General features: G+C 35.5%; 1 protein-coding gene across 2 annotated transcripts in view; it reads right to left on the bottom strand.

The window, feature by feature from the left end:
* Positions 1-2114: 2114 nt before the first annotated feature.
* Positions 2115-16711, bottom strand: part of LOC124787872 (ER membrane protein complex subunit 2-like) — a 79650-nt gene continuing 65053 nt past the window's right edge. The window contains exons 6-8 of one of the 2 annotated variants that reach the window (XM_047254845.1): positions 9793-9888; positions 4261-4358; positions 2115-2695 (exon numbers count right to left, since the gene is read on the bottom strand). In XM_047254845.1, coding sequence (XP_047110801.1) covers positions 2611-2695; positions 4261-4358; positions 9793-9888 — 279 coding nt within the window. In that variant the 3' untranslated portion in view covers positions 2115-2610. The remainder of the gene's footprint in view (positions 2696-4260; positions 4359-9792; positions 9889-16711) is intronic. The other variant, XM_047254853.1, reaches the window with a different exon arrangement.

Raw genomic sequence — 16711 nt, forward strand, 5'->3', positions numbered from 1 at the left:
GTATTGTTTATGGTTAATCCTGTAAATGGTGGGTATCATTGAATAACACCTCCTATAATTGCAAATACTGCTCCTATAGATAATACATAATGGAAGTGGGCTACTACATAATATGTATCATGTAATACAATATCAAGTGATGAATTTGCTAGTACTAATCCTGTTAATCCACCAATTGTGAATAGGAAAATAAATCCTAGAGCTCATAATAATGGTGGATTGAACTTGAATTTAGTTCCATATAGTGTAGCTAGTCATCTGAATACCTTAATTCCTGTAGGTACAGCAATAATTATTGTTGCTGATGTTAAGTATGCCCGTGTGTCAACATCCATTCCTACTGTAAATATATGATGTGCTCATACAATAAATCCTATTAGTCCAATTGATAGTATGGCGTAAATTATACCTAACGTTCCGAATGATTCAATTTTTCCTCTTTCTTGACATACAATGTGTGAAATAATACCAAATCCGGGTAGAATTAGAATGTAAACTTCTGGGTGCCCAAAGAATCAGAATAGATGTTGGTATAAAATTGCGTCTCCTCCTCCTGCAGGATCAAAGAATGATGTATTTAAATTTCGATCTGTTAATAGTACGGTAATAGCTCCTGCTAAAACTGGAAGTGAAAGAAGGAGAAGAAGGGCTGTAATAGCTACAGATCAAACAAATAAAGGTGTTTGATCTAAAGTTATGCTTTCTGATCGTATATTAATTGCTGTTGTAATGAAGTTAATTGCACCAAGAATGGATGATACACCTGCTAAGTGTAGTGAGAAAATAGCTAGATCTACAGATGCACCTCCGTGTGCAATAGCTCCTGCTAGAGGGGGTAAACTGTTCATCCTGTACCAGCACCGTTATCTACTATAGAAGATGTAAGAAGGAGGGTTAATGAAGGTGGCAATAATCAAAAACTTATATTATTTATTCGTGGGAATGCTATATCTGGTGCACCAATTATTAATGGTACAAGTCAATTACCGAATCCACCAATTATAATAGGTATTACTATAAAGAAAATTATTACAAATGCGTGGGCTGTAATAATGACATTATAAATCTGATCATCTCCAATTAGAGACCCTGGTTGACCGAGTTCAGCATGAATAAGTATTCTTATTGATGTTCCTACTATTCCTGCTCGTGCTCCAAATAGGAAGTATAAAGTACCAATGTCCTTATGGTTTGTTGAAAATAATCATTTTTGCAGTAAGATGGCTGAATTTTAGGTGGTAGACTGTAAATCTACTTATGAGATACTTTCTCTCTTACCATATTTTGGTCTTATATTCAATTATGATTCTAGACTGCAATTCTAGAGGTGTAAAATTTTACTAAGGCCTAAAAGATTATTCTTTTAATTATAACTTTGAAGGTTATTAGTTTAATTAACTTAAGTCCTTAGTATAATGAGATTAGAGTTGATGTTGAGATCAACCCTATTGTTGAAATTATTACTGTTATACGAAGAATAATTCTTGATTTTTGAGACTTTATCTATATCGATCATGAATTTTCTGTGTATGATATAATTTAGGCTGAGAATGTAATACGTATGTAATAATAAAGTGTAATTGTAGTTAGTACGACCATAATAGTTATAATGTTGTTTTTCTATTAATGATTGTATAACAATTCATTTTGGTAGGAATCCAAGAAATGGTGGTAAACCACCTAGAGATAGGAGAGATAAGAATATTATGAATTTAATTTCAGTTTTTATATTTCTGGCTGAATAAATTTGGTTTATGAAAAATAGATTTATTTGCTTAAATAATAAAGCCATAATTAATCTTAGTAGTGAGTAAATAATAAAATATAGTTCTCAGATGTTTTCTCTGACTGTTACGGATCTAATTATTCACCCTAAATGTCTAATTGAAGAATATGCTAGAAATTGACATAGAGATGTTTGATTTAAACCCCCTATTGCCCCCCCTCATCCCCCCCCCCCCCACACACACACACGTGTGCACACCAAAATTGATATGTTAGGAGCAGGAAAAATTATATATACTTTAAAGAGGCAATTAGCAAAAGAACACAAATGCAATAAGACAAGTTCAAAAAACTGTAGAGTGTGGCAATAATCTCTGGAAAACTTCAAATAAGAGAAAGTCAAAGAACTGTATATTTACTAAATTACACATTTGAGACTATCAATGATTCCTTCAGTCAATTACAATAGAGAAACTGCATTTGTGATGGCAGGGCATTTCCACAAACTACAATTAAACAGTGTAAACTAATTGAATCATCAAAGATACTCACATAAACAATAAGAACTATGGAAACTATTACTCAAATGACAAATGGTAGTAGCTCAGTATATAGCTTCCGAGATTACAAGAGCACTGCAGCACATAATAATACAAAATGATTTTAATTTTGCCAAAGATCAAGATTCCACAACTGCAACATAGTTTATAGTTTCCATCACTGCATATACAATGAATCATTCACTATTAACTTAAAATAAATTATACACATTTATTAACAATTTCAAAGTTCACAAATAACAGTGTGTAAAGACGCCATTTTTAAAATACTATAGACCTTACAACAATAAACTTAAGTAAAAGTAAAGCACTGAACTTTCAAATTTTATGATGTTCCAGAAATTTGCAATGAACTAACAAGGGATTCCAGGGATGCAACCTGTTTTTTATTCCTACTCTGCCTCTCATACCTGCAACATAAAAAAGTGCTAAAGATTAGAGAGGGATATATCCCAACATGTACAATACATTCTGACATAAAATCAGCTGTTCTTTCACTTAACAAAGTGTCTTGAAGAGTAATTAAAATGAATCTAGAATTGAAGTTTTAACTGGTAATATTGTTAATTTGTACAACGAAGATGATTTTTAGTGGCAATGCAGAATCACAGGAAAAAAAATCACAGCACAGTGCAAAGAATTTAAATGCTATGGAAGTGAAGTATCAGAGGCATGGTCATTGTCAGCTGGATTTATTAACACTGTGAGTCTAATGTTTAAAATAAAAATTATGAATTTAATTGCTAGTTATTACTTAAGGTTCTTGCCAAAGTACGGTCAAAGTCAGTACTTAATGTTCCATCAAAATCAGAGTCTTTAAACGCAGAGCACCAGCACAGACAAGAAACTAGAATGCAATCAGACATGGCCTTGTGTAAAAAATGTGGTTGGCATTCACCTACTGTGATTTAGAAAAATTTAAATCAAGAATGATCACTGGGGTTTGTACCCTGTACTGGAACACAAGAATTTTTACTGAGAATGAATGTAACAATTGGATGATGTTTATCAACATTCAACAATGGTTGTAAGAAAGAAAAAAAAAAACTATGAATAGAGAGTTTTCAGTACATGAACTGTTTGTTATAAACATGGTTCTACTAATGGAAATATTTATTCAAAGTGATTAATGGAAAATCTCATATAAAGATGTGAAACATATACTAACAAAGAGAGAGAGGGGCTGGCCAGTACTTACCTCAACTCAGTACAGCTGGTAGATAACACAAAACAACATAAAATTTACATTCCTAGCTTTCGGAACTTTGTTCCTTCATGAGGGAGGAGAGAGGGGAAAAAAGGGAACCCATGGGTTGTGAGTAACTAAATCCACTTTCCCTTCTTCCCTTTTTCCCCTCTCTCCTCCCTGATGAAGGAAAAAAGTTCCGAAAGCTAGGAATGTAAATTTTCTGTTCTGTTTTGTGTTATCTATTGGCTGTACTGAGCTGAGGTAAGTACTGTCCAGCCCCTCTATCTCTTTGTTAGTATTTGAAATATTTATTCACCCATTTTCAACCTAAATATTAATTTCAATGGCTGTCTTGAATAAAATTTAAAATTAATCACAATATTTTTTTCAAAGTTGAAGAATGTTACAGCTAGTACTTTAGAAAGTTTGAGCATATAGGGGCTAAGGGGGCAGGGGTCCTTATTAGCTGATTAATCACTTCTAAGAACTGTTCAACAGCCAAGTAGTTGTATAAATTTTGGACTTGTATAATTGTTAAATGGAATGCAATTCTCTTGCATCACATGATTTGATTGAGTACTACAACATGTGGAGAGACTCAGCACATTGCTTTGCACATATAATCATTTCTTTGTAGCATTATAACTTAAACACTGCCTCAATTTCATTCCTTTGGTAATCGCCTCATGGTGTTGAAATTTGAGTAAACATTACAGTAACTCTAATAATATTTAAGGTCAATGTGACATATCATTTTTCATTCACCACTTATTAAAATGGCCATACCTGAGAGCAATTTCATGGAGAGCCCACTTTGCTAATTTCTGTGCTTCCTTCTTCTTTGTTGATGTGCATTTAGGTGACAAACCTATGTTGGTTGCTGCCTAAAAGAGAAAATTTCTTTTTAATAGTACATGGAAACTCAGTTATTACTTAAAACCGATAGTATTTCATAAATCAAACAATGGAAAATCCAGGATGGAATGTAACAATACCAAAGACAGAAAGTTGCTACTCACCATATAGTGGAGATGCCGAGTCGTGATAGGCACAACAAAAAGATTCACAGAATTATAGCTTTCGGCCATTAAGGCCTTTGTCAGCAGTACACACACACACACACACACACACACACACACACACACACACACACACAAACTTGCACACACATCTGCAGTCTCAGAGAGCTGCAACCACACTGCAGTAGTGTATGTGTGTCTATTGCTGACAAAGGCCTTAATGGCCGAAAGCTATAACTGTGTGAATTTTTTTGTTGTGCGTATCGTGACTCAGCATCTCCGCTATATGATGAGTAGCAACTTTCCTTCTCTGGTATTAGTATTTCACAAAGTCATTTCAAATGTAGGTTCCTCAGAAGGTGCTAGAATGACTTACTTTGGTTACTTAAAGTCTCTCATAGCTTATGGCCTAGTTTTCTGGGGCAAAACTAATAGAAAAGGGCTACTCGAATATTGTCATATAGCTCCACAGGGACTCACTGTAAATCCCCATTTAATAAGTTATGCACACTTACAGTGCCATTGATGCATCTATTCAAACGCGTGTTGATGAAAAATTGTTGGAGACCTGCAAACTAATAGCAATTACCATTGTTATAACACACGTAACTGTGGATCCTTCCATGTCAAGTGAGCGAGAACAACTCGTACTCTGACACGTAAGCTATTTTGATATCATTCTTTATAGCGCACTGCCAACATACATAAAAAGGTTGAAGGAGGAAGCAGCTTTTAGAGCAGAGTTAGAGAAACATTTCTTGCTGATAAGTGTTTCTACAGTGTAAGTAAATATGTTAGCTTACAAACATATTAGTCCCTCACTTGCTGAATACTTTTAACAGATGTGCTACCTATGATGTGTGTGTCTTTCCGTGAGAATGTTTGACATGCTAGTATTCTCTATTCTTTACTTCAGATTAAGTGCGGTTCACTTCTTCCGAGAATGAAATCAGTTGCATGAACAGCTGTGATACTTTAAGTGTTGGCAGGTGTTCATGTGTTTACATTTTCCTGAAGTGCAAATATATGAGTTTATAGCTTTCAGAAGTTTAACACAACATAGTTCCATGTATTAGTTGTACCACAGATTGTATTCCTTGTGCCTGATACGAGGGCTAACCACAAAGTACATTACGTTTTGGAATTAAAAATGAATAATGTATTGGATTTTTTTTTTATTATATACAAATGAAAGCCACACTTAAATACTACTTTTCTACATAGTTGCCATTTAAATTAAGGCACTTATCATAGCGATGGACGAGCTTGGAAATTCCTTCGTCGTAAAATTCGGCCGCCTGCGCCTTCAACCACGTGGTTACCTCTTCTTGAAGCTGTGCGTCATCATCAAAACGCTGCATAGCCAACCACTTCTTCATTGCTGGGAATAAGTGGAAGTCGCTCGGTGCCAGGTCGGGACTGTACGGTGGATGAGGAAACACCTCCCACTTAAAAGATTCGAGAACTTCACGAGTGGCATTTGCCGTATGGTCCCGGGCGTTGTCGTGAATCAGCAAGATCTTTGAGCCCAACTTTCCCCTGCGCTTGTTTTGTATTGCTCTTCTGAGGTTGTGCAGAGTTTGGCAATACCTTTGAGAGTTTATTGTAGTGCCTCTTTCCAGGAAATCCACAAAAATCACACCTTTTCTGTCCCAAAAGACAGTCGCCACGTGGTTGAAGGCGCAGGCGGCCAAATTTTACGACGAAGGAATTTCCAAGCTCGTCCATCGCTACGATAAGTGCCTTAATTTAAATGGCAACTATGTAGAAAAGTAGTATTTAAGTGTGGCTTTCATCTGTATATAATAAAAAAAAAATTCCAATACTTTATTTATTTTTAATTCCAAAACGTAATGTACTTTGTGGCTAGCCCTCGTATATTCTCCTTGTAGACCAGGTACACGCGGTTTTATTTCAAATCATATACAGAACCAGGAACCTAAGGTCGTGTTGACGGAATGGACTCACATTCAAGGGGATCCCATCTGGCTGCCCTGACTTAGGTTTTCCATGGTTCCCCAAGTTGCTAAGGTGAATGCCAGGGTGGTTCCCCTGTAAGACGCCAGGTGATTTCCTGCCCTATCCTTGCCTAATCCTATCCTACTGTGCGTGCATCTTTTTTCTGTAATGTATCTGATATGTCCTATACTGTTGTGTTAAATGGTCAAAAGGACAAATAAATAAATATATTTAGCTTCATTAAGAAAATGTAACATTTGACAATGTGTAGTTGCCACAAATGGGTATTAAGTAGAAATGTGTGAAGTTTCATGATGTACAGGTGCCTCTACTGTGAGCAATACTAAATTTCCAGTAAAGAATGCACAGGTATTAAAAAAGCCATCAACTTTTTAATCATTCTGCTAAACAAAAAAGCTGTGCTGTTGTCTTAATGGTGGGAAGATTATGGAGATATCTTTTGTTCCGAGGTAAAAAGAAACTATACAAGAATTATGTCTCACCGCTGTTTTGGTCTAATGTCCCTTCTTTTTTGAACCTATTAGTAGTTTACCAGACCAAAAGTAGTCCAATTTATTAAAAATTAAACATGTACTTGATATTTCCTCAAGAAACACATGATTAAAAATTTGTGTTTTACCTTCTATAACATTTCAGTCAACTTTGTTGTTTTAATACAATACCAGACACGTCTGTACTCTCCTTGTCCCAACAATGTGTGGGCACGTAACTTATGAAATGGAATAATTTATACTGACAATAGTGTGATATCACTGGAAGCTTGGCTGTCTGATGTGGTTATTTTTTACTCCTGTCCACCCTCCTATCCACCAGTACACTCACTCACTCACTCATTCACACACACATCCTGTTCAGTACATCTCACTTTGAGACAGCTTTTACAATTTGGGAAGAAGCAAAGTTTTACATTATCATAGAGACCTCATGGACTGGACTTCTTCATTTTTCTTCATATTTATAAGATCTGAAGGTTGTAGCCAGGCATCATGTGGGCATTTGCTACATGTTACAGTTTTCACCAGTGGGACACAATGTAGTGCTTTTATTCAGAGAGGCTTACAGCTGGTAAAAATGGAAAATAATGCAGACTGTTTTTTAATCTCCCATGGACAACAGATGATGATCATTTTTTGTTTAATGGAAATGGATCACAATTGTGAACTGTACCACATCACCTTGGAAACTACTGACTTATAGGGAAGCTGACAAGAAAAAAATTATAGTATTCTGACAAATAACATTTTTTGTAATGAAGTACATTCCTGTATCTTTCCATGCAAGTTATATCATGCACTTGGCAATAGTTTTTGAGTTATTGATCTTTCAAGTGTTGTTTTACTTTTGGATCATCTGGCATTTTTTTGTTTATGAAAGGCAGGTAATGTGTGACAGATCCATTATATGAAGTGCATTATGAAAGCACTTGTAGTTATAAAAGAGAGCACTGACAATGAAACAACAGAGCTGTCACTGATGTAAACACTCTTCTAAGAAGATTTTTGTGAAATGAACAGGCTTCCCACACGAAATACTACTACTACTATACTACTACTAATATAATAATAATAATAATAACAACAACAATAATAATAATAGTAACTACTTTGTGCAGCAGTTACAGGAACATAACAAAAGAATCATGGATAACTAAAGCCTAATTTAATTTATGAGCAACTACTGGCTAAATAAAAACAACAACAACAATAGTAATAATAATAATAATAATAATAATACCTGGTGAAGTAGTTACAGGAACATAACAAAAAAATCATGAATAATTAAAGCCTAATTTAATCTACAAATAGCTACTGATCCTGAAAAACAAACCACGTACACACTAAAATTAAATTGGGCTTTACACACACACACACACACACACACACACACACACACACACACACCTGTGCTAGGCCAAGAGTTACAGAAGAACACCCTGTAATATAAGATTGACTGGCACCCACCAGAACTGTACCATGTTTCCCGCCTCTAGGCAGACTAAATATATTCAAGCGATCTTGTCTGCTGGATACATGCAGCAGTGTAGGGGGATGTATCACATACAGTAATTTCATGCTGCAATGAAAATGTAGTTACTTTATAACTGACAAGACTATAGTGACAAAGACTGTCTCCTCCATTAGACAAATTTGCAAATTATTAGTGGATGTGTCAGTCTTAATTGAAGCAAGCTTTGGGGTACAAGGTAGTCATGCTAATTAATAAGCAGAGATGGGTGCTAACCATATAATATGCTGGGTTTCACAGCTGACATAGTCCATCAATTCTTTTTTTATTTATTTATTTTTTTTAACTATTTAAAAACTGAAGGTTGGCAAATGAGCAATGGAAGATGAACATAACCAGAAGAGATAGAAAAACAAACAGGTTGATAAGAGAAAAGGCAGGAGTAGGAGATGTGTTAGTGACTTATGAAACTGAAATGGAAATGGGCTGCTCATATAGTAAGATGAAGTGTTGGGAGATGGAGAATCTATGTTGGATTCCCCGTAATAAAGAAAATGTATCATGAACAACCTATTGGAAGATGGACTGAGGACAAACAAGAAGGGTGGATTTAGATGTCAAAAGATGATGGATGGAGAAACCTGTGAGAGGTCAGGTCTATACCCAGTAATCGATGATAAATGGTTGATCAAGAAAAAGATGAAGAAGATGTGATGATAACTCTGAACTGATTTTTAAACCTTAGTTTACAGCTGTTATTCTAGTGCGAAACATGCTGTAAGGATGACACTATCCATACAACTGACAGATGCATGCAAGAAGTCTGACTGGGTTAATAAATAAGAGCAAAAAGCGAGTAAGATTCTTGACAAATTATTTACTGATGGATTTTCCAGACATTCTGAGTTTTGCAGTAACAAAAGGAAAATTTTAGACCACGAATGAACATGTGCAACAACAAATAAATATCTTTTTACCTACACTTCTTTTTACGCCTCATACCCGAGACCTCAGATTGTCTCAACTTTTGATCATTCTGAAACTGGTTTTATCCCTTTCCTTTAATGTAACCATTTTTAATCAAATGTTTCTTTTCCCAGAGAGATAAGATGTACTGCAGCATACAATAACTTATTTGCAGTTTGTAACCTATACAGGTACTGACAGCATATGCAGAGGAGGCAGAACTCACTGTCCAAATCAGAAATTAGAGTAGCAATCAATACTTTGTTATAAATTATGTAAGCAAACTGTTAACTACAATTAATTCTAACTTTTACTGTTTCCAACTGCTCGAAGAGCACACAAAGAAGAGAAAGTAAGACGTAAATATAGATAAAACAGTTTAACTTACCAAAAATAATCCATACAAAGCTCTCATGTTATTTGGATTCAACTTGATGGCTTCACAGTAATGTGCACGAGCAAGTTCCATGTTTTCAAATCCTCCCTGAAAGAACAATAGAAATAACCTGTTTCTAGCAATTCTCAAAACAGCACTTCATAACTGTTTGCAAGAAATCTCAAAACAGGTGCTGGCTATGACAAAATACTTATAATACAATGGATTATTTGCAGCAGTCCTTGCATAATTTATGAAGTGGACAATATATACAGGGTGATTCACAATACTAGGCAAATATTTTAATATGTTATTCTACAAGTAAAACTAAAGAAAAAAGTTCATATAAAGATAGGTCCTCAAATGTATAGTCACGAAGTTACAGCTAATGAAAAATTTTGCCTGAAGTTTAGCAACTTAATTAACATGAAGCCATCACAAAACTGTAAGGGGTTAAAATAAAGCACGATTTCCATTTATTTTGTTGTTATTGGTCTGATGACTCTAATAAAACATGTCCCAGATGTGTATCTGCAGTAGCTTTCCAGAACTTCCACAGAAGCAAAGATTATTATATAAGTAGATTTGTTTACTTTCCATTAAGGATGTAGGAACATGTATGTCATTGTTGGCAACAGTTAGTGAGTTGTTTCAGTCGTTTTCCAACCTCGAAAGGAGTCCGTTTACTGTATTGTTCAGTGAAAGAACATAATACCAACAGTGTATTTAAGTGAAACCACATAGTAACTATTGTAGTTTGTAGATTGTTATTGGATTCACCAGATATAACAACAAAATAAATGGAAATCGTGCTTTACTTTAACATTGTACAGTTTTGTGATGTTTATATGAACTTTTTTCTTTAGTTTTACATATAGAATAACATGTTACAGTTTATGCATATCTTCGTGAATCACCCTGTATTTCTACGTGGTAACTGGCTTGGGTTTAATCAACGCCTGGTGTCAAAACACTGTAGAAGTACTGGGAGGTTTACAAGCACCCCCCAAGGTAATAAGATTGGGAGTCATTCAAATAATGGTGGGAGGCTATTATCGAGCTTCTTGTATGAAACTTTAGTGCAGCCTATTACATTTAAATTTACAAATATTGTGAAAATATATCCTTATTGGGAGAACTTTAGTGATGTGTAGATCATGTATAAAGGAGACCGTGAATAGGATGCTAGTGCAATCCATTCTTGAGTACTGCTTGAGCATTTGGGATACCCACCAGGTCACATTAATGGAAGATATTGAAAATTCAGAAGTGTGCTGCTACATTTGTTGCAGGTAGGCGATTCTACTGCCACCAATGTACATTTCGTATAAGGACCATGAACATAAGATGAGAGATATTGGGTTGCATAAGGAGGCTTAGGAATGGCTGTTTTTCTATCACTATTTGTGAGTGGAACAGGAAAGGAAATATCAGTAGCGGTATGTCGTACCCTCCGCCATGCACAGAACGGTGGCTTGCAGATTATGTACACAGATTTAGATATAATATACATTAACAATAAAATGCAAGACCTTGATTGTAAGTGACAAGTGAAAAACTTCATGTTGGGCTGGCGTTTGTGTCTCTCCATATAATATATACAAATCCAACAATAATCTATTAGAAGAATTACTACAGATTTGAAATAAATCAAAGTAAGTAAGTTTGTTTGTTTCAGAAATAAGTTATTACACGAACAATTAGTGCAGCTTCATTGTCAGTAAGCAAAAGGAAGGTTCCACATTCTGGACACAGACGAGTTACTCATGTTTGACCGACTACCATGTCATCCTCTGCCAATGGTGCCATCGGATGTTGTACAGAGGGGTGTGTGGTCAGCACAACACACTCCTGGTCATTGCTGGATTTTTTGACTACAGAACTGCTACTATTCGGTTGAGTAGCTTCTCAGTTACCCTCACGAGGCCGAGGGCTTGCCATACCAATCCTCCCACTGATGAAAAATCCCTTGAGTTCTGGGAGTCAAAGCCAGGTCCTCTGCATGACAGTCAGCAGTGCTTACCACTCAGTTATGCCAGTATTTGAAATTAAATGCTGGGTGCAGACACTGTCTGTTGTTGAGGATAGTTTCTACTAGTTGCTACTAGACAATATCATGTAAAATTAAAGTAGTTTAGCTACAGACATTACTACATTTATTACTGTATTACAGCAAGAACACAGCCCAGTTAAATTTCTTTTCCAAAGTCAACAAAAGAAAAGTAGAAAATAAAAGTGGTATGGATTATATACGGGTGCTGACAGAGTTGTAGACAGCAACAATGAAAATTCCTGGATGGATAATAAATAAAACAAAAAAAAGGCAACTGTTTACCTGCAGCTGACTGATGCGTGGCACAAAGACACACACAGCAGAAACAGTATTTTACTTGACTGTGAGCTCTTGTTTTTTCTCTAGCAGAAGTACGCACACGCACACGCATACATACACACACACACACACACACACACACACACACACACACACACAGATGCACAAGCCTGTGACTACAGACAGGAAAACTCACCCTTGGCCATGGGCATGTGCGTTTCGGTATCTTTGCGGTTGTGTGTGTGAATGTGTATACTTTAACTATTTAACTAGAGAAAGATAAAGAGCTCACTAGCTACTAAAATGCTGTTTCTGTTGCATTTTTCTATGCACCGCACATCAGTGAGATGTAGGTGAAGAGTTTTAGATAGTATATACAAAAGGGATCAAACTGTATATTATGAGGAAAAAGAGATTTGTTCTAACACAATTATCTAGTTTTTTCTTACAAGACCATGTCAAATCAACACACCTATTTTACTTCACAATTTTAGATGTTGCTAAAATTTAGTGTAATTATAGTGGGTGCTGAGACTAAGAAAAACTCCAAATTTAAATTTTTTATCTCAAACCATTCCTGAAATATCACTATGTAAACTTTTCAAAAACCAGCCAAAGATGGGTGAACAGACTTTTTTTAAATTGCCCTAGGAGCTGCTCTAATTGAGATATAGAACTGGGAAAGGTGTCATTTTGCATGCTTTTTCCAGGGATATACAACAAAATATAGCTTCTAATTAATAATATTTTTCAAAATACTAATAAATATTTTGATTTAATTTTTTTTACTAAAGTACATAATTGAAAATTTTCAAAATATTTCCACAGCGACTTCATACTGTTGTAAATCACATGGCAAGATATAAGTGTGGGATGATGATGATGGGTTCATTGTTAAAAAAAAATTATTCTGCACTCTTGTTTTTCACTAACAGCTGTAGTCTGACCAAATTGACCTTTAACAAACAGGAATTTCATTAAAATATACTGAAAGGTAAGTAAAAAAAAACTATTAGAAATATCAAAACATCACCTTATTAAAACAAAACTAATCAGCATATTTTATAATTGATTGCATATTTTAATTTCACACAACATAACTAACAATATATTAACTGCTGAAACAAAAAAGTTTGAGCATTTAACTACAAACTGAAATGAAAAAGTACAAGTATTTACATTATAGTTCTGGTCCATGATGTTTGGAATGAAACTATTAAAAAAATTAAATACATAATGCTTGTTTTTGAGTAACAGCTAAATTTAACACAATAGGTACTAACAGTAATTTTGAAAAACTTTCTATAAAACAAATTACCGGTAACACTAACTTGAGACAAAAATTAAGTTCTGAGTTAAAAGCAGTTTCCCAATAAATTGTCTTGGAACTTCACAGATTACATTTTAATAAAGCGGAATGGGTTTGGTATACACCACTTTCATTAAGAATGTATGTTCTCCCTGTCAGAGTAAATGGATTTACTTTTGTGAGAACATCCACAACTGACACCCATAGGACATCTGCATGTGCAGGATAGGAGAATAACTTAGTTGTTTGTTTGTTTGTTTTGGGGAAGGAGACCAGACAGCGAGGTCATCGGTCTCATCGGATTAGGGAAGGACGGGGAAGGAAGTCAGCCGTGCCCTTTGAAAGGAACCATCCCGGCATTTGCCTGCAGTGATTTAGGGAAATCACGGAAAACTTAAATCAGGATGGCCGGACGCGGGATTGAACCGTCATCCTCCCAAATGCGAGTCCAGTGTCTAACCACTGCGCCACCTCGCTCAGTAAACTTAGTTGGTCCACATGAATGAAGGAAAGTTATTTTCACTTCATCAAGTTCTTTGTATTTTTCTAAAATGTACCCAAGACACCAGTTTCTGCCACATACAGTGATGACATAGCCTGATACATCTTGTAACTTCAGTTTGTCTGGTGATGTAGTTACTTCCCTCTCCCAACTCTGCATATCACCTGAAAAGTATTTGAGTATTAACTTTGATGTAGTGTTGGGAATGAAAGCATGAAATTGTTGTGTTCCTTTGATTGTCAATGCCCCTTCAAGCTGACTTTTTAATAATATTTCTGAAGCAGCATAGTCTTCTTGAGTGGAATACGCAAAATCAACATTTGTGATATTATCTACTGCCAACTCAAATAGAGCTCGTGGAGTTTGGATCTGATTTTGGTACGGCCTTTGCAGACTTGCACGAGCTGCCAGTCTCTTAACTGAATCCCCTACTCCATCACAAGGCCCTTTCCCGTGTGCTGTGGCTGAAACGTGCCACTCAGCTTTTATGTTGAAGCCTTCTTAATGAAGGCAAAGGTTCAGGAAGTTGTTCTTATTTTTGTACTGAGCAGCAGAACTGTCAGAATAATAGTATATCCTTTTTGGAAGCTTTTGGAATTTATGTGATAGATAGGAAATAAGCTGCTTTTGAAAGGTGTAAACCGCAACTGTATTGTGCTCCAGGCAATCGGAAACAATGACAAAGCTCAATGCCCAATTTTGTCTTCCTGTTTGTAATATATAACAAAAGGATGAATGGTAATCTGTTGTCTTGTCCAGCGGTAACTCTGAGCTTCATCCTGCAGAACTATACAAAAATTTTCTGAAAAATCACAAATGACAACAAATTCAGATTCCGTAAGGTTTTCTCTTGTGGAGTTAAAGAATGTTCATTGTTGCTTGGCAATGAAGTCATGCTGAATCAAAGTAGACATCTTACTACAAAATAAATCTATGAATTCTTCTGAAGTTTTCTGAACACTTTCAGATTACAGTGGTCAATCCACTGTCGGAAATGAACTCGTTCAATTAAGATTTCATCAAAAGAGTCTTGTAAAATTTTATGTATGACAGTTTCTCCTGGGCAGTATTCACAGTTTCCCAAGTTGCAATCAACTGATGATGGGTTGTGTGTTTGCAATGCACTGCTTATAATTGTTTAAGCTGCTGCTGTTTGTTACTATATTTAGTTTGGAATTTTCTATCATTAATTTTATGTTTTGGCGAGTTGTGCACACAGAGACTGTGTGTGTGCGCGCCACTCCAGCCAGCAAATACACAATGTTTTGGCCTCAACTCAGCAAATTTAGAGAAACTTGTCTTTAAAATGTTTGTAAGCTTCTCTAAGGTTACACAAAATAAGTATTTTTGATATTTTTGTTTAACTTCCACTTGTTTCTGTAACAAAGAAATTTATGAAGTTTCTTTAATACCTGGCATTGCCCGGCTAACTTCACCATTTTCATAAAATGAATGTACAGTTTTGACAGTTTCTGTTGGTAAATACTTTCCTGGTTTTGGGTTTCGACCTTCCATGAATCCTTTCTCTTTCAAAAAGTTTCTGGATTGCTGAACAATGTAATTAGGAGCATTAAATTCCCTCATTATTTTCCTGACACTCCACTTTTCAGGTAAAATTGTAAGAATCATTAGTTTTTTTGCTCTACTTATGGAATTATTAAAGTTTGTTTTGATATTTTCAAGAATGGATTAATCAGTATCAGTATCTGAGGATGACGTTTCAGCAGCAACAAAAAGTTTACATGTCACTGATGATGAGATTTTTTTCACTTTTGATTCGGCGTAACACATAGATGTTACTTTTTTCTTATCAACTGGGGACTCACCTAGTTCTCGAAGTGATGTTTTAAGTGTTTGAACAACCACTGAAGTTGCAGTGAAGTCAGGGTCTTGGTCTGGGATGATTATCTCTGATCCAGAAGAATCTTCTTCAACACTTCTATCACTGATGGGCTCTGGTGTATTTTTCAATGTGGTTACATCTTTCCTACATTTATCACAAATCCTGCCACCACTAGGTAATTGTGGAAATAATTTGGGCATCCATGCTGTGACATTTCTCAGTTTTTTTCCTGTCTCTAATAAAATGATTTGACTTCTTCAGTGGATTACAACACTGCACTCTTACAACACTGCACTGCACTCTTACAACACCGCACTGCACTCTTACAACACTGCACTGCACTCTTACAACACTGCACTGCACTCTTACAACACTGCACTGCACTCTTACAACACCGCACTTGCACTTTTTACTTGGTTCCATATTGATACAAAAACCACTTATAAACTCAATTTATAGATTTACATGTAAATGAACTATTAAATATACTAGATACAAATTCGTCAACACAGAGGTAACAATTGATTTGCACTAAAACCACAGTGCACAATAATGCTATAAGCACATTAAGCCTTAGAAGGTAACAGTCTTATATCCTCTCAACAGTGGCTCCAGTCTCTGAATGATTGTACAGATATCAAGCACGGTGCTTGTTTCAACTTGTTCACAGCCTGCTGCATACATGGACAGAAACACAAGTATGCTCAGCCTTCGTACAGTGGCTAAAGTCTGTGCTAATGAAATGTGTATTTTTGGACCAGAAGTATTACATCAATAGTCTACTCTAAAGTTTTTCACACCTTATTTAAATCTTAGCTATAGGTCCCACAGTCAACATTTCGTTTTGCCAGTTAATAGACTATTAGTTTAAACTGTAAGAAACTAAAAATATTAGCAACCAATGATAGAAAATGGTGTTTAGTTTTGTTTCAAGAAGGTGATATT

This window comes from Schistocerca piceifrons, chromosome 1 (genome assembly GCF_021461385.2).
Source record: "Schistocerca piceifrons isolate TAMUIC-IGC-003096 chromosome 1, iqSchPice1.1, whole genome shotgun sequence".
Lineage (NCBI taxonomy): Eukaryota > Metazoa > Arthropoda > Insecta > Orthoptera > Acrididae > Schistocerca > Schistocerca piceifrons.